The following is a 19,394-nucleotide window of genomic DNA, read 5'->3' on the forward strand; positions in this document are numbered from 1 at the left end:
CCCCAAACAGCAAGCAATGCAGGTGTAGAAGCACGGTGGCTAGGAAAAACTCCCTAGAAAGGCCAAACCCTAGGAAGAAACCTAGAGAGGAACCAGGCTATGAGGGGTGGCCAGTCCTCTTCTGGCTGTGCCGGGTGGAGATTATAACAGAACATGGCCATGATGTTCAAATGTTCATAAATGACCAGCATGGTCAAATAATAATAATCATAGTAGTTGTCAAGGGTTCAACAAGTCAGCAACTCAAGAGTAAGTGTCAGTTGGCTTTTTCATAGCCGATCATTGACAGTATCTCTACCGCTCCTGCTGTCTCTAGAGAGTTGAAAACAGCAGGTCTGGGGCAGGTAGCACGTCCGGTGAACAGGTCAGGGTTCCATAGCCGCAGGCAGAACAGTTGAACTTGAAGGAGATGGATCAGTTTTGCCTTGAAGAATGAGCAAAAATCCCAGTGGCTAGATGTGCCAAGTTTATAGAGACATACCCCAAGAGACTTGCAGCTGTAATTGCTGCAAAATGTGGCTCTACAAAGTATTGACTTTGGGGGGGTGAATAGTTATGCATGCTCAAGTGTTGTGTTTTTTTGTCTTATTTCTTGTTTGTTTCACAATAAAAAAATATTTTGCATCTTCAAAGTGGTAGGCATCAAATTATACAAACCCCGCCACAATCCTTTTTAATTCCAGATTGTGAGGCAACAAAAAAGGAAAAATGCCAAGGGGGTGAATACTTACGCAAGCCACTGTACGACATAGCATTAGCATTATAGTGTGTAAAACCTCTGGTAGCACGATTCAAATGCTGTAGCATTTAATTCTTTATTTATTTGACAGTTTTCAGGATGAAATCTCTTGAGATGCACCATTTTGTTTTCAAAGGACAAAAAAATTAACAAAAAAGCAATGCTTAGTAACCAGAATAATATGAAAAAAGGAAGATAACACAGTAAAATTGCTAAGTTAAAACAATAAAAAAAGAAAACATCTATAATAACTACTGTCTACTCATAATAAAACAATCATTGTTAAAACAAAAACGTATCATGACTATAGCATGACTAAGCCTCTCTCTAGATCAGGGGTAGGCAAACTTTTTGGCTCGAGGGCCACGTCGGGATTTTGAAATTCAACGGAGTGACGCATGTCTTTGGGGACCAACTATTTGTTTAAATCTATTTGCAGAGGCCTCCTGAGTGGCGCTGCAGTTGAAGGCACTACATCGCAGTGCTTGAGGCGTCACTACAGACCCGGGTTCGATCCCAGGCTGTGTCACAGCTGGCGGTGACTGGGAGACCTATGAGGCGGCGCACAGCAGGCCCACCATCATCTGGGTTATGAGAGGGTTTGGCAGGCCAATATTTCCTTGTCGAATCGCGCTCTAGCGTTCTCCTGTGGCGGGACGTGCGCATACGTGGTCGCCAAGTGTACAGTGTTTCCTCTTACACATTGGTGTGGCTGGCTTCCGGGTTAAGTGGGCATTGTGTCAAGAAGCAGTGCGGCTTGGCTGGGTTGTGTTTCGGAGGAAGCACGGCTTAAGACCTTCACTTCTCCCGAGTCCGTATGGGAGTTGCAGCAATGGGACTTGCAGCAATGGGACAAGACTTTAACTACCAATTGGATTCCACGAAATTGGGGAGAAAAAAAATAAAAATGTATGCCTCACAGGCCGGATTGAAGTGCCCCGCGGGCCGTACTTTGCCCCCCCCCTTGCTCTAGATACAGTAACCATAACATTTGCTAACTTGGGTGAGCTATATCTTTGATCAGGAAAATGGTACAGTAATTCAACCAAAAAAAGTATAATTTCTAGCTTGCCACATTCCACAAAAATGTCCCAAAGACACAATAAACATCTATTTCATTTATGGGTTTACAGTAGGTCAAAATTAAACTGAGAACTATGACAAATAAATGTGTCCTCATTAATCTATGCATTTTTATTTCCTCCCCATGAGATGTGGTTTAGTGTTCTTCTCTGGCTTCAGGAGGATGATGTAACACTTTGGAGCAAACAGACAGAACAGCAGCCCAAAGCTGGAGGCCAGGATGGCAAAGATCTCTACAGCCACTGTGTACTTCCCAGGAGAGCTGACGTAGGCAGGGATGAAGGAGATCCACACGGCACAGAAGATCAGCATGCTGAAGGTGATGAACTTGGCCTCATTAAAGTTGCCTGGCAGTTTCCTGGCCAGAAAAGCCAGGATGAAGCACAGACAGGCCAAGAGGCCGATGTATCCGAGAACGCACCAGAAGGCCAGTTGGGAGCCTACACTGCACTCCAGAATGATCTTAGAGTGTTGGTCCTGGATATTTCTGGAGGGGTAGGGAGGGGCAGCCATGAGCCAGGCAGCACAGATCAGCACCTGAACCAGGGTACAGGAGAATATGATGACCCTCTGCTGTTTAGGCCCCAGCCACTTCATAATGTTGTTCCCAGGCCTGGCAGCAGTGAAGGCTGCCAGGACCACCAGAGTCTTGCCCAGGATGCAGGAGATGCAGAGGGAGAAGGTGATGCTGAAGGCGGTGTGGCGCAGCATGCAGGACCAGGAGGTGGGCTCCCCGATGAACATCAGCGCACACAGGAAGCATAGAGTCAGGGAGAGAAGGATAAAGAAACTCAGCTCAGAGTTGTTGACACGGACGATGGGAGTGGTCCTGTGATGGAGGAAGACCGCCAGGATGGACACGGTCAGACAGGCGCCCACTACAGCGATCACAGTCAGGGCTATCCCCATTGCATCATGGGAAAGGAACTCCACCACTTTGGGGATGCACATTGTTCCATCAGTGTTTGACCAGTAGTCCTCGGGACATTCTTTGCAGTCTATAGAATCTACACCAAAAAACAGAGAGAAACAGCTTAGGAATTTTGAGTATTTGATGCAGTCATGCGATATTCTACAGTGACATTTGGTGGCAGAAATGGGACTGGTGTACATAGGTTAACCCTTAAAGTACCAACAAGGGTAAATTCTCATAATTTCAAAACTCTTTTATTTTTTATCCTTCTGAAATTTCTTTGTATACTAGATATGCATAGTGGCTCAGCTGAAAATGTGAACTCAAAAGTTAAACTTTGTGATCAAATTTGGCACAGAGAGGTAGATGAATGTATCCTTACATGTATAGATATGGACCCGCCCCAGATTTGGCCCCTAGGGGGGGCACTATAAATACATGTTTAGTTGCCTGTCTGTGTATCCATGCCAAGTCCAGAGTCTAATTTTTCAGATGCAATTGGTAGCCCATAGCGTTCCAAAGTTAGAGCTAAAAGTCTGATGTCACCGGTGCTTAATCGCCATATCGGTGGTCATCTTAATCGCCTATATCGCCCATATCAGTGGTCATCTTAATCGCCTATATCGGTGTCCATCTTACTCGCCTATATGGCCCATATCGGTGTCCATCTTGATCGCCTATATGGCCCATATCGGTGTCCATCTTATTCGCCTATATCGCCCATATCGGTGACCATCTTAAGTCGTACCAATATGAAAGATTAACTCAATCGCCAATTTCTCAGCCTCTGAGTATTGCAGAACACTTTGAATGAATAACAGACAAATCTTCATAACAAGTGGATGAAATGTATCACATTCATCAGCACATACACTGCATGTATGTAAATGCATTTAAATGTTTGTAAATTGTAACGTCTTTTGTCTGTAATGTATTTTTTGCTATATGTCGGACCCCGAGGAAGACTAATTGTCGCCAATGGCATCGGCTAATGGGGATCATAATAAATCAAATCAAATCAAAATATATGTTAAAAACATGAAAAATACAAAAAACAAAAATGTGTGAAAATGTAAAAATATATGCGTATTTTGGGGAATTTAAACAATTTTCTCATGTTACAAAATGGTTAATAAAATAAAAAAGTGTTACTGCTTGATAGACAGTGTCTCTTTGCAATCATTACCAATTTGGGGTAAATGGGGTATTACCCGTTGGCACTATTAAACAAAAAATACTTTTTTAGGGTTAAAGGAGGCTACAGGAATAAGATGACTGGTGGAGGACGTGCTGCTGGCTCTTTCTAACACAACACATGGCCAGGATGTACATACTGCACTCAACTGGATCTAGAGAGACTATAAAATCTACCAAAAGAAAGTTGTTCTGTTGATTAACATTAATCAGAGTCCTCACCTGTCTGATTACCAATCTACAGGTAAGTCATTATATTGATTAGGGTATATCTGTCCTCACCTGTCTGATTACTAATCTACAGGTAAATCATTATATTGATTAGGGTATATCTGTCCTCACCTGTCTGATTACTAATCTTGCCGCTGTCACATGGTACACAGTCAAAGCAGCACAGAGGTTCCCCACGACGGACAGCCTTCCTGGATCCTGGAGCACAGCTGGCACTGCACACGGAGACCACCAGCTGAACAAATCAAAGATCAATATCTTCAGACTATTTAATGCTACCTTAATACTCATATTATTCCAGCCACTATAGGGAACTCAATATGAGATCATTGGAGAAATTTCACTGACAGTTCTAGTAGGATGGTTAGAGAATAAGAAAAGGACATCAAGCATTGGAACGCATCGACTGGGTTACCTGCAATACAAGCTTTGGAGAAACCAAAATATTTCAGGACAAATAATCCTGTTTAAAAATAGCTATAATAATATGTTTACATTCACAATGCAGAGGAACTTACATCCAGGACTCTCTACACAACGTCAACAGTTGGCATCTGATGTGGTTAAATACACAGTGTGAGCAGCTTGCCTTGCTCTGATGCCTCGCCCACATTATCTTCTCTTGCTGGATTGCCAGCTCCTTCCCAGAGTCCTTTGAGCCATCATACAGCCCCACTGTGACAAAGCGGGGACCTCCGTTTGGCCCCCTCTGCCAGTTGATGAGGTCATAGGATGGGATGGCGTCCCCTTTCTGGTCAAAGTTCATATTTTCTCCAGATACATTGAAGGACACGTCCTGGAGATATTGCTGGAGCTATGATAAGAGGAAAATAATTATCTCATTCTTTAACTAAATCTAATTTCATTTGTTGACACACCAAAATCTTTTCAACATTCATCTGTTTAGTTATTTACATAATGATATGCTTCCGCCCCACTTTAGTAAGTAATTGACACATACCTGCCAGGGGTGAACGTTGGTGCTGTGAGCGCAGGAGCGGTTGTGGAAGGGTCCTGCCCCAGCCTGGCAGTGGAGGAGGTTGTGCAGTGAGTGAGCAATGGCGTACACAGCCTTGTACACATTATAGGCCACTCTGGGGCTGGAGGTGTTCATGTAGGCTGAGTGCTGCTCCAGAAGAGTCTCCTGCCCTGAGCAGGGGGGAATCAGGGGGCTGGAGGGGGACAGAGAGGGAGAGCAGCCATACAGAGCCTCCCACAGCTGCTGCACCAGGGGATTAGAGGGGTACCTGCGGGGGTTCACCGTCTGCAGGTAGTCCCTGAGCCCTGGGACTTTCCCTGAGCGGATGGCAAAGCCAATAGTCCCATCCAGGAATGGATACGTCTCTGCCAGCACATTGGCAGTGACCCAGGCCTCGCTGGCCACCCACTGGGTACCAGTGATGTTCTGCTTGACAAACTCCTTGAGGAAAGGGTATAACTCTCCCTCCCCAGAGAAGACTATCACCACCTGCGCTGTGGAGTGCCTCATCACCTCCAGGATCTGCAGGACCCTCTCTCTGCTGTAGTCTTTAGGGATCATCTCATCATAGGCCAGACAGACATCTGTGTTCTGGATCTCCCTCTTCAGGCCCTGCAGGGCGAAGTGGCCGTAGTCGTGGTCCTCGCGGATCACACCGATCCACTTCCAGCCGAAACGCTGAAGCAGACTGGCGATGGCCTTCACCTGATAGTCGTCATTTGGAACCACTCTGAAGAACGTCGGGTATTCTTTCCTGTCACTCAGGCATGAGCAGGTGGAGAAATAGCTAATCTGAAAGAACATAGAACACCTATTTTAAGCAAACGTTAACTTCACTTAATAATTTCAAGGTGTGCATGTAAACCACATATACCATTATTACAAAATGTAAAGTACATTAATATATATACAAATCATGTATTATTTATGAGAGCGCTAATCGTATTTACAGTAGTCATAAACAAAAGACAACATATTTAATAAAATTGTTAACAAACTATGTAATTCTAGCTACAAGTTGTTGATAAGCGCTTTTAAATATGTGTTCAGAGTCACAGACACACCATCCTTTTTGAATAGTAGATTAGCTATTTACACTAAGATAATTCAACATTTGTAAATTTGAATACTGATCCACAGAATCTGAATTTTATTCCGTTCCCCCTAGTTCAACAGTGGATCTTAACTTAAAAACAAGAAATGCCTTTTCATCAGCACCAGTGGTGTAGTGCCACTTTCTGATGTACCGGAGCCCACATCTAAAATAATAAAGTCATAATTTCTCATTCAAAGTTTGTACTGACTGATGCAGCCTATTGAATATCATTTTAGAATATGTATTAAAGGCATTCTCCAAATGCAATGTCTGGCCATACCCACACATATTGTCTCAATAAATAGTTCTGTCAATCGTGAATGATAATTATTCTCGTTTTACCAGTGAACCATCCAATCATTTGATCATAATCAGTCTCATGGGAATATACATTTAGATCTTATTGAATTATGTAGGGCTTAACTGTGGTTTCGTGAGCAAATGAGAGCAGATGGTGGTAACAAATAGCATAGGCTTACTTTACCTGGATTATGGTCCAGTCGCTTGTGGCACAATGTTGAGTTTAGGCCGGATGAGAAAAGAAATGTGACCACTCAGCTTATCATCCTAAAATCTCATGAGAAATGAAGTGGTGTTTTTGATCTAACAGTCACTTTACTCTATTCAATTCTGTAGAGTACTAACAGAAAATTATGTGAATTCGCAGATATTGATTCAGCTTGGAGTTAACTGTAGTAAACTGGCACCACTGTGAGAAGTGGCGGAGCAAGGTTCTGGTGAGCTCTGGCAGCACTACAACCCTGATCTGAACCCTGCAAAGATAAACATCATCACTCACCATGGGGATTCTGAAGGGCTGCAGAGTTCTGGACAAAACAATGGACTGTGAGGAGCCAGACTCCCCTACCATGGCTATTAACGGGCTGGCACCAGAACACATAGGGCTCTGTTCTTCACCCTGTCCGTTCAGCACCGCCAACACTGCTCTCAGAGCCGTGACTGGCGTGGCACACGAGTCAAAGATCTTGTAGCCCAGCGTGTGGTTGGGCAGCAGCTGCTCACTCTGGTTGATTTCCTCCACTGCCAGCCTCATGGTCTGAGCCCAGCGGAAAGCCCTCGGGTCAAACCTGAGAGAGAGAGAGAGATAGAAAGAGAAAAACAGAAGGAGAGAGAGCGAGAGAGAGAGAGAGAGAGAGAGAGAGAGAGAGAGAATGTTTCCCCATTTCCACTTCCACTGATGGTCAGTCTTGTCTGAACAACACAACTAGACCGAGAAATTTGATCTCAATGAACGTGGCAACAATCCCACCACAGAACACGGTGTTAAGGGATTAGGAGGAAAACACAGAAAAGGAGAGGAGATTCCAGTAGACAAGAGTTCACAGTAGAGGTCAAAGATGGGACCTGGCAATCAATGGGACCTGTGTGACCTCAATGGGACCTGGCAATCAGAACCTATTCTCCACAAACTCTTATTGTTTACAGTAGGACTTGAGCCACACATCCAGGCCCCCAGTAACCCAGTAACTCAGCTCACATAGAGAGAGAGAGAGAGAGAGAGAATGATAGAGAGAGAGAAAGAGAAAGAAAGAGAGAGAGAACTGTAGGACTTGAGCCACACATCCAGGCCCCTGAGAGAGAGAGAGAGGACTGTAGGACTTGAGCCACACATCCAGGCCCCCTGTGAGTCAGCTCACCCTTGACACAGTGCTGCCAGAGGCTGGTGGGTGTAGTCCGTGCCAGGCAGCTCCACCCGGTAGTGAAGGGGAAAGATCCCCCCCATCATGAAGTCACCCTGGGCTGAAAACCCAGGCAGCTCAAAGGCCCCCTGCGGGGAGCAGGCTGGCTGGGTAGAGGTGGCTTCTGTCAGAGGGGAAATAGAGACAGGGTAGTATAGGGACCACCACAGAAGAAGAGACATCCTCAGACTGGTCCGATCGATGCAGAGAGATCCTCCTGCTCATAGACAAGCTGATATCCTCCCACACAGACTGTTCAGGTTGTTCTGTTTTATACTCCTTGGTCTCGTCATCATTTCATCTGATTTAATTTGGTATCTCCGTGGATTTCACGTGATCCGCACCCCTCCCTCCCAAACACTCACAGTGGCTTGGAGAGGCAGACTGGGACTTTTATGGCAGACAACATGTATGATAGGTAATAAGAAACCCACGCAATATAACACACTTCACACTGTGTTTTAAGTGATTGTAATTTATTTCATGATATTTTATTAAGAGGCCTATACAAAGGTATTGAAGCACTTTCCTGCAGTCAAATGACCAAATCTCCCTCTAGTGGCCTCATGGGTGGAATGTTACTAATATTTCTCATCATTTCATAATTAATCAACATTATACATTTTGAAATAATAATGTGGTGTTTTTTCTATGTCAATTGATTTTGCTATACTTCAGTCTTCTGTGATGTATATAAATAAAGTGTAATATTGGGATGAAAACTTAAAATGTAATACATTTCATCTCTCTATCTGACATGGTACAGGAGTGTTCCTTTCTTTAGCCCATAACCATGTGTGTGAGGTGTATACTTTTGTTTCAAAGTAGATTTGTTTAAGACTACCAATAAACATCTGTGACCCTGATTTAGCCCACTGCACTAAAAGATCAATATATTACTACCCTCCCTCGGTATAAATTGCGGTGACATCACACACAGACAATACGACACAGCTTTGTTCCAATGCAATGCAGACACTGCCACCTACTGTTGAGCGAGAAATCTGGTACGAAAATGTCTGACATCCACTTTGATTATGGGGGTGAATGATCCCTGTAAACAATGTAAATGTAAACAAACACTGTATAGCCTCACAACATGGTTAAAACTATAATTTTAATATCATGGATGGTCAGTCCTTGCATTAATTTCTCTGTCTATTAATCTGAGAGTGGTTACATTTTTCCAGACACATCCTTTTTTTTGTTTACCAAAATAGAGGCGGGGTAAGGGCTTTGCTATTGTTCCAACTAAGATCTACTCATTAGAGAATGCACTGCAATAAAAACATGGAAAAGTAGGACCTTGTCTGCAGTGATGTCATGACAACCTGGGCCTATATAGGGACCAAACCTCGTACCCACAGCCACACAAGTGAGAATTGGGGGTTAGACGAGGACTGGAAGCCCTAACTGATCTCACATCATACATCCACTCTCTGCCTGCCATGGCACACCTCTCTGCCAGACTCCTGCTGCTGGGGCTTCGCCTGTGGGCCAGCCGGATTTGCTCTGCTGCAGCCCAGGACGGGTGCACTTTCCTGGGGGAAGAAGAGACGAGCAGCTTCTATCAGGAGGGAGACGTGGTTCTTGGGGGCTTGTTCCCGCTCCACTATAGTCCTGTGTCCTCTGTGACATCATTTCAATGGGAACCGCAACAGACTACATATGAGTAGTAAGTGATGGGAAATTAAGAATGTTTTCTGTCTGTCTGTTTGTCTCTTTCTCTCTGACGTGCATTGCTTCTAAGCCACTTGCTATTCTCTTCCCTGTAGTTTCAGTGCCAGGGCCCTGCGTTGGATGGAGACCATGATGTTCGCAGTGAGAGAGATCAACCAACGAAGGGACCTGCTCCCACACCTGACACTGGGGTTCCATATCCGGGACAGCTGTGACCATGTCCCTGTGTCCCTGAGAGGCTCCCTGCTGCTGGTCAACGGGCAGCCAGAATGGGGGGCAGACTCCAGGGGAGCAGGTCAGGGTCCAGGTTCGGACTGTGCCGCTGTACGCAGGGCTGTGTCCCCTGTTATCATAGGAGATGCCGCCTCTGGAGTGTCTATGGCTGTGCTCAGAACTCTGGGCTCCTTTCAAATACCCCTGGTGAGACTAGGGTTACGTATATTGCACTTTTATCATTGTGTAATCGTCTTCTTATAGTTGATAAATGGCTTTTGATGGAGGTAGATCCTTGGTAAAAGTATGGCTCATAACAATAGCCGAAACGGAAATACCCTAAAATACAGATGTCTTGAAGCTTTTACAGTTACATGTCTGATTGTTATGTACGTACTGTTACTTTGACAGGAGCCATACTATTTCATGACTTAAAAGCTACTTTCAAGATTCTATACATTTTATTATGGAAATGCTTTCCTTGATTGCTACATGAAAATGAAGGGCTATATGCAATGCTTGAGTAGAACTTACAGAGTGCACATTTAACCTGCTGTTCTCTCTGCTCTGGACTGGCTTGTAGATCATAATATACAGGTAAGGGATCTTAATTTGATCACTCTTTTGTTGCTAAGAATTTTTCTGCACCGCAAGAAATGCAGATGAGTTTGGCGATTTACATAAATTCACTGGAAAACCACACTGACGTACGTTATATTAACAGTGTAGGCTAATTTGGGCCATCTAATAGCCTGACCACCAATCAAGCTACACAATGGACTAAATGTTCATATTCTGTTGCTGCAGGATTATTTTGCTGTGACAATACTAGACAAATGAAGATCCCACATCTGTAATGTATTTTTACTTTGGCAGGAGACATGTTAATTCATATCTTCAAATGTTATTAAAAAAATTCATGAAATTGAGTTCATATATATTGTAAATATTAAAAGCTATATGTAATGCTTGAGTACATCTTACAGAGTGGACTTTTAACCTGCTGTTCCCTCTTCTTTCAGGTGAGCTACTTTGCCTCCTGCAGCTGCCTGAGTGACCAGAAGCAGTTCCCTACGTTCATGCGCACCATGCCCAGTGATGCCTTTCAGATAAGAGCCCTGGCTCGCCTGGTACGCTACTTCCACTGGACGTGGGTGGGCGTCATCGGGGTGGAGTCTGACTATGCCCGTTTTGCCATCCAGTTGTTTCTTCAGGAGTCTGTTCACTTTGGGATGTGTGCTGCCTACGTCCACTTCTACCCAGTGGTCCTTACCCAGCATGCTGTGGGACAGCTAGTGGACACTATCCAGGTTAGCAAAGAAATAAACGTATGATGTCTTCAAAGCACATGATTATACATTTTGTTATTCTTGTAATTGTTACCCAGGGGTCGTCCTCCCGAGTCCTCCTGAATTTCTCCGGTGAGTCGGAGCTTCGGAGTATCCTCAGGGAGTGTCTCCATCGGAATATCACAGGGCTGCAACTGATCGCCAGCGAGGCCTGGGCCACCTCCAAGTCCCTGTGGGGAGAGTTTGGAGATCTCCTGACAGGAACGCTGGGATTTGGAATACGGAAGGCTGATGTTATTCCCGGGCTCAAAGACTTCCTGACCAGACTAGGACCATCCGACAGAAGTCAGTCGGCTTTCCTGGCAGAGTTCTGGGAAGAGACATTCAACTGTAGAGTGAACGATTCCTTAAACACACACACTCACTCCATCAGTTACCTGGACAGAGAGCCCTGTAGTGGAAGAGAGGATCTGGGGGATGTGTACACACCCTATGCTGATGTGAGCCAGCTCAGAGTGTCCTATAATGTGTATAAGGCTGTGTATCTCATCGCCCATGCCCTGCAGGATATGACCAACTGTGTGGATGGGCAGGGGCCTTTTATCAATGGCACCTGTGGGGACCCAAAGCATGTTAAACCATGGCAGGTGAGTCTATAGCTGAAGATACTTTGCTCGTTATTGCTGAATAGATATCTATGCCTGTTTCTCATTCGCACGCATGCAGACACACACACACACACACCAGTAGGTGGAGTAGAGTGCATATTTTCTCGTCTCACCCTCTCCACTCCTCTTTCCCCAGCTATTACATTACATGAAGCAGGTGAAGTTTTCCACACTCGGGGAGGAGGTCAGCTTTGACCACAACGGTGACCCCATCGCTTCCTATGACCTCATGAACTGGCAGAGGGGGCAGGATGGCTCCCTGCGATTAGTTAAAGTGGGGTTCTATGACGCCTCATTGGCCGATGGCCGAGACCTGGTCATAAATGACACAGTGATTCAGTGGCCTGTGGGAAAGCAGGTGCGCCCTATATCACAGTCTAGGTGCTTGGTTCTACGTTTTCTTCTCAGTCTGTTCTTTGTTGTCTTCTTAACGCCATTGAAGAATATCAAGTTGGCATTTTATAAACTACATTTGGCTAGTTTGAAAAGCGTTCTGAAACACTTTCCTGCACACCGCTTATTACACGCGAGATGTATCAGTATATCTGAGTGGTGCCCCTCTGCCCCCAGGCAGCTCGATCAGTGTGCAGTGAGAGCTGTCCCCCAGGCACCCGTGTAGCCAGGAAGAAGGGGGAGCCTGTCTGCTGCTTCGACTGCATCCCCTGTGCTGAGGGGGAGGTCAGCAATCAAACTGGTGTGTTTTCCCTTACTTCTAAGCCTTTCTCATCAGTCATTGGTCAGAACTAAAAAAACAGTGTTGCTGTTGCAATCCCTGTTTTCTCTTTCCTCTCTGTCAGATTCTTTAAACTGCATACGCTGCTCTGACGTCACGTGGCCAAACGAGGCCAGAGACCACTGTGTTCCAAAGACCATAGAGTTCCTGTCCTATCAGGAGTCCATGGGTGTCGTCCTGTGTGTGGTATCCATTCTTGGGGCCTGTGCCTCACTCTCTGTCTTGGCGGTGTTTGTTGCCAACCGACACACTCCCATCGTCCGTGGCAACAACATGGAGCTGAGCTTCCTTCTCCTCTCCTTCCTTTCCGTCTGCTTCCTGATTGGCCTGTTGTTCATCGGGGAGCCCTCTGATTGGCTGTGCCGGATCCGGTACCCAGCGTTCGGGGTGAGCTTTGCCCTCTGCATCTCCTGCCTCCTTGCCAAGACCATGGTGGTCCTCATGGCCTTCAGGGCCACCCTGCCAGGAAGTGATGTCATGAAGTGGTTCGGCCCTGCCCAGCAGAGAGCCAGTGTTGTGTTGTGCACTGCCGTCCAGGTACTATTCTGATCTTGTTGCTTTTCTTTTCATTGACTTCTACCTTCTAAGGCTGCGTTAACACAGTCAGCCAGCCTTGTGACCAATCAGATCTGATCTTTTGCCATTAACTGGGCTAAAGCCTAGATTTGGGCTGCCTGACTAAATGCAGCCTAAGTGAAAGACATTCAAATGAATCAGACTATTGAATAATTTGATCAATATTAAATCCGATATGGTTCCCTCTGGCCGACAGGGATTGATCTGTCTCATCTGGCTGCTGACCAGACCTCCCTACACCAACCTCAACACCAGCCACATCAGCTCTGTCATCATCATCGACTGTGCCATGGGGTCAGAAGTCGCCTTCTGGTGCGTTCTGGGATACATCGGCCTCTTGGCCTGCATGTGCTTCATCCTGGCCTTTCTGGCCCGGAAACTGCCGGACAACTTCAACGAGGCCAAGTTCATCACCTTCAGCATGCTGATCTTCTTTGCTGTATGGATAACATTTATCCCTGTGTATGTGAGCACAGCAGGAAAGTACACAGTGGCCGTCCATGTCTTTGCCATTCTAGCCTCGGCCTTTGGCCTCCTGGTCTGTATATTTGCCCCTAAGTGTTACATTGTAATGCTCAGACCAGAGAAAAACAGCAGGAAGCACATGATGCTCAAAGGATAATAGATTTCCACGTGATGATTCCTGATCAGTATGTTGAATCAATATATTTTATTAATAAAAAGTTGTACTAGTTTATATTACATTCACCACTGAGTTACGTGCAATATTGACCATGTTAATATGTTAAATATTTTTCATAGGTTAGGAGGAATTTGCATAATATTATATTAAATTGAATAAAATGTACAAATGTGGTCTTTATTCTGAAATAAAACCAGACACTCCAATGAGATTTTATGGTGCATTATTGATTAGCGTTTGACTTATCTGCACACATCTTGGTAAAACAAATATAAATTGGAATAAAACAAGTAGTACATAAAAGGCTGATTATTAGTCATTAATGGTCATGTGATAAAACACCTTCCATAGATTTGTGATAAAACACCTTCCATAGATTTGTGGTAAAACACCTTCCATAGATTTGTGATAAAACACCTTCCATAGATTTGTGATAAAACACCTTCGATAGATTTGTGATAAAACACCATCCATAGATTTGTGGTAAAACACCTTCCATAGATTTGTGATAAAACACCTTCCATAGATTTGTGGTTAAACACCTTCCATAGATTTGCTTAGCAGCAGCAGGAGGAAGTAGTATAGTACGAAAATGTGATTATTTAGCACTCAGCGATCTGAGAAGACATTTCTTTACACTGCTAGCTACATAAAAGCAAAGCTCATAATAAAAAACAAAGATAATCAAGGCACACATACTTGGTATTTTAATAACCATAGCTGAGTGCATCACTGTCGTTTGTTAAAATGTTTCCATAGGACATTTATTTTTATATATTTTTTTATATTAGGCTTAATAGGCTTTTTGGGGGAAAGAAGCAGGCTTTCTCTTGATAATTGCTGAATGTTAAAGTAGCGTAGAGAATGCATGTCGGGGAATGTTGAGGAGAGAACGTGCATTGGTGTGATCACTTTTGGCAGGTTATGACATTGTTGCGCTGATTCATTGCAAATAGTTGCACAGGACATACAGAGAGAGCACAGTGAAAAAGAAGACCGAAAGGAATTGACAACATTTAGAAAAACGGAAATCACTTGCAAACCACTTGAGCAACGAGGCAGTGACATACTTGCTGTAAAATATATGCAGGCTAAATGGCGTTTGTTGTTCGATTGCTGCATTTAAATACGATTCACTATAATATTTTTCATTAGGCCACATGTACATTGAAGTATCATTTGCAGTTGTCACTATGACAATGAGCACACCCTGAAAGCAATGAATGGTCACACGGAAGCAGTGCGTTAGAGACCTCATGAAAGGTCGGTCTTATGTTGGCACCTTATTAAATAGGCAGGGTTCAGTAGGATGCGTTGATCAGTTGCTTGACAGGTGTAGGACTGTAGAACGATACATTTTTCTCAAGTGTGGATGCTCACCAATGTTTTATAGTTCCAGTGCATCCTATTGTCACGCCCTGACCAGGGGAACTCTGCTATTTTGGTCAGGGTGTGGTATTTCTATGGTTTATTTTCTATGTTTTGTTATAGCCTTTCTTTGTGGTTTATTTCTATGTTGGGCTCGGGGGTGATTTCCAATCAGACAGCTGTCGCTAGTTATGTCTGATTGGGAATCACATTTAAGTTCCTTTCCCCCCACGATGTTTGTGGGTTGTTGTCTCTTTGTTTTTGAGCAAGTAACGTATCGGCATTTTTCTTGATTTTGTGTACATGTTTAATTCTAGTTCGTTGAATAAACATGTATTCGCTCCCAGCTGCGTTTTGGTCCGCTTCCTCGTCACTAGACGCCGAACGTTACACCTATAGTTTATCATGATAGTTATTGTTATAGTTATTGGGTTGGTGGATGGCCACGCCGTAATGTAGTCTACCATAACACAACTAACGTTATTATCACAACAGAACAAGCCTACTAGTTGGTCTAGCTAATGTTATTATCACAACAGAACAAGCCTACTAGTTGGTCTAGCTAACGTTATTATCACAACAGAACAAGCCTACTAGTTGGTCTAGCTAACGTTAGCGACCTTGAATTAAATAAATATAAAATTACACGTATACACTTATATTGTTAACCTGACTGTTATATATTCTATAAATGGACTCTTTGAAATAATTTACTATAGCAAGTTTACCACCAGCAAGCTGCAGTAGGGAAGTAAAGCAGAAGTCGAACCCATCACTTCCGTTGTTTGGCTGTGCCCATAGCAACGTTCGAAAAGCAGCTGGATACCTACAGTATCACGTGGTCTACCATGGCATTGTTGAATACTCTTTTCTGATTGTCTTGAAGGGCATTCTAGAGCATGCATTTTTTTCCTTTATAAACTGGGTGGTTAGAGCCCTGAATGCTGATTGGCTGACAGCCGTGGTATACCAAATCAAATCAAATTGTATTTGTCACGTGTGCCGAATACAACAGGTATTCACCTTACAGTGAAGTCCTTACTTAAAAACCCTTAAAACTTCTTCAGGATTGGTGGGTCCCTTGCGGGACGGTTGAGCTAACGTAGGCTAATGCGATTAGCATGAGGTTGTAAGTAATAAGAACATTTCCTAGGACATAGACATATCTGATATTGGCAGAAAGCTTAAGTGCTTGTTAATCTAACTGTAGCTATTACAGTGAAAGAATACCATGCTATTATTTGAGGAGTGCACAGTTTTGAACATGAAAAGTTATTAATAAACAAATTAGGCACATTTGGGCATTCTTGAATCAAAATTTTGAACAGAAATGCAATGGTTCATTGGATCATTCTAAAACATTGCACATACACTGCTGCCATCTAGTGGCCAATATCTAAACTTCATCTGGGCTGGAATAATACATGTTGGCCTTTCTCTTGCATTTCAAAGATCATGGTACAGAAAAAGGCTTGGTTTTCTCTTTGTATTTTCTTTTACCAGATCTAATGTGTTATATTCTCCTACATTGCTTTCACATTTCCACAAACATAAAAGTGTTTCCTTTCAAATGGTACCAAGAAAATGCATATCCTTGCTTTAGGTCCTGAGCTACAGGCAGTTAGATTTGAGTACGTCATTTTAGGCGAAAAATGAAACAAAAGGGGCCGATCCTTAAGAAGATTTTACCCAATAATGCAGTTAAGAAAAATACCTTAAATAACAAATCAAATTAAAAGGTTATTAAAGAGCAGCAATAGAATAACAATAGCAAGGCTAAATACAGGGGGTACCAGTACAGTGTCAATGTGCGGGGGCACCAGTTAGTCGAGGTAATTGAGGTAATATGTACATGTAGGTAGAGTTATTAAAGTGACTATGCATAGATAATAACAGAGAGTAGCAGCAGTGTAGAATAGAGGGCAATGCAAATAGTCAGGGTAGCCATTTGATTAGATATTCAGGAGTCTTGCAGTTGGAGGCCGAGCAGTTGCCATGCCAGGCAGTGATGCAAACGGTCAGGATGCTCCCGCTGGTGCAGCTGTAGAACTTTTTGAGGATCTGAGGACCCATGCCAAATCTTTTCAGTCTCCTGAGGTGGAATAGGTTTTGTCATAACCTCTTCATGACTGTCTTGGTGTGCTTGGACCATGTTAATTTGTTGGTGATGTGGACACCAAGGAACTTGAAGCTCTCAACCTGCTCCACTACAGCCCCATCAATGATAATGGGGGCATGCTCGATCCTCCTTTTCCTGTAGTCCACAATCTCCTCCTTTGTCTTGAACACATTGAGGGAGAGATTGTTGTCCTGGCACCACATGACCAGGTCTCTGACCTCCTCCCTATAGGCTGTCTCATTGTTGTCAGTGATCAGGCCTACCACTGTTGTGTCATCTGCAAACTTAATGATTGTGTTGGAATCATGCCTGGCCGTGCAGTCATGAGTAAACAGGGAGTACAGGAGGGGACTGAGCACGCACCCCTGAGGGGCCCCCATGTTGAGGATCAGAGTGGCGGATGTGTTGTTACCTACCCTTACCACCAAGGGGCGGCCAGTCAGGAAGTCCAGGATCCAGTTACAGAGGGAGCAACTGGATCCTTTTGTCCAGGTGTGAAAGGGCAGTGTGGAGTGCAGATCCGTTGATCTGTTGGGGCGGAATGCAAATTTTAGTGGGTCTAAGGTTTCTGGGATAATGGTGACAATGTGAGCCATGACCAGCCTTTCAAAGCACTTCATGGCTACAGACGTGAGTGCTATGGGTCGGTAGTCATTTAGGAAGACTATGGTGATGGCCTGCTTGAAACATGTTGGTATTTCAGACTCAGACAAGGAGAGGCTGAAAATGTCAGTGAAGACACTTGCCAGTTGGTCAGCGCATGCTCGGAGTACACGTCCTGGTAATCCGTCTAGCCCTGCGCCCTTGTGAATGTTGACCTGTTTAAAGGTCTTACTCACATCGTCCGGAACAGCTGATGCTCTCATGCATGTTTCAGTGTTACTTGCCTCAAAGTAATTTAGCTCGTTTGGTAGGCTCGTGTCACTGGGCAGCTCTCGGCTGTGCTTCCCTTTGTAGTCTGTAATAGTTTGCAAGCCCTGCCACATCCGACGAGCGTCGGAGCCGGTGTAGTACAATTCGTTCTTAGTCCTGTATTGAAGCTTTGCCTGTTTGATGTGTCGTCGGAGGGCATAGCAGGATTTCTTATTAGCTTCGGGGTTAGAGTCCCATTCCTTGAAAGTGGCAGCTCTGCCCTTTAGCTCAGTGCGGATGTTGCCTGTGATCCATAGCTTCTGGTTGGGGTATGTACGTACCGTCACTGTGGGGACGATGTCATCGATGCACTTATTGATGAAGCCAGTGACTGATGTGGTGTACTCCTCAATGCCATCGGAGGAATCCAGGAACATGTTCCAGTCGGTGCTAGCAAAACAGTCCTGTAGCTTAGCATCTGCGTCATCTGACCACTTCTTTATTGACCGAGTCAAAGACGCTTCCTGCTTTAATTTTTGCTTGTAAGCAGGAATGAAGAGGATATAATTAAGGTCAGATTTGCCAAATGTAGGGTGAGGGAGATCTTTGTACGTGTCTCTGTGTGGGGAGTAAAGGTGGTCTAGAGTTTTTTTTCCCTCTGGTTGCACATTTAACTTGCTGGTAGAAATGAGGTAAAATGGATTTAAGTTTCCTTACATTAAAGCCCATGGCCACTAGGAGTGCCACCTCTGGATGAGCGTTTTCCTGTTTGCTTATGGCCGTATACAGCTCATTGAGTGCGGTCTTAGTGCCAGCATTGGTTTGTGGTGGTAAATAGACAGCTACAAAGAATATAGATGAAAACTCTCTCGGTAGATAATGTGGTCTACAGCTTATCATGAGATACTCTACCTCAGGCGAGGAAAACCTTGAGACTTCCTTAGATATCGTGCACCAGCTGTTGTTTACAAATATACATAGACCTTCACCCCTTGTCTTACCAGACCAGAGGCTGATGTTCTATCCTGCCGGTACCGTGTATAACCTGCCAGCTGTATGTTATTCATGTCATATGTTATTCATGTGTCAGACCGTATACCACAGGTAAGACAAAACATTCACTTTTACTGCTCTAAATATGGTGATAACCAGTTTATAATAGCAATAAGGCACCTCAGGGGTTTGTGGTATATGGCAATATGCTAAGGCCTGTGTCCAGGCACTCTGCGATGCGTCGTGCGTAAGAACAGCCCTTGGCCGTGGTATATTGGCCATTTACTACAAACTCTGAGGTGCCTTATTGCTTAAATAATGCCCG

At 44.3% G+C, this 19,394-nt stretch overlaps 2 protein-coding genes across 2 annotated transcripts; one reads left to right on the top strand and one right to left on the bottom strand.

Moving 5' to 3' along the window:
- Positions 1–1,933: 1,933 nt before the first annotated feature.
- LOC115163763 (extracellular calcium-sensing receptor-like) lies at positions 1,934–8,117 on the bottom strand. The gene is made up of 7 exons (XM_029715929.1): positions 7,894–8,117; positions 7,035–7,323; positions 5,408–5,931; positions 5,122–5,332; positions 4,768–4,974; positions 4,272–4,395; positions 1,934–2,829 (listed from the first exon to the last, which is right to left on the bottom strand). The coding sequence occupies exons 1-7, from the start codon at positions 8,115–8,117 to the stop codon at positions 1,934–1,936; spliced, it is 2,475 nt and encodes an 824-aa protein (XP_029571789.1).
- Positions 8,118–9,383: 1,266 nt separating this feature from the next.
- On the top strand, positions 9,384–13,716 carry LOC115163761 (extracellular calcium-sensing receptor-like). Its single transcript, XM_029715925.1, has 8 exons — positions 9,384–9,607; positions 9,711–10,035; positions 10,851–11,138; positions 11,216–11,764; positions 11,922–12,143; positions 12,356–12,479; positions 12,583–13,055; positions 13,291–13,716. Exons 1-8 carry the CDS (start codon positions 9,384–9,386, stop codon positions 13,714–13,716), a joined length of 2,631 nt encoding a protein of 876 aa, XP_029571785.1.
- The last annotated feature ends 5,678 nt before the right edge of the window (positions 13,717–19,394 follow it).

Source organism: Salmo trutta, chromosome 26 (assembly GCF_901001165.1).
Source record: "Salmo trutta chromosome 26, fSalTru1.1, whole genome shotgun sequence".
Taxonomy (NCBI): Eukaryota; Metazoa; Chordata; class Actinopteri; order Salmoniformes; family Salmonidae; genus Salmo; species Salmo trutta.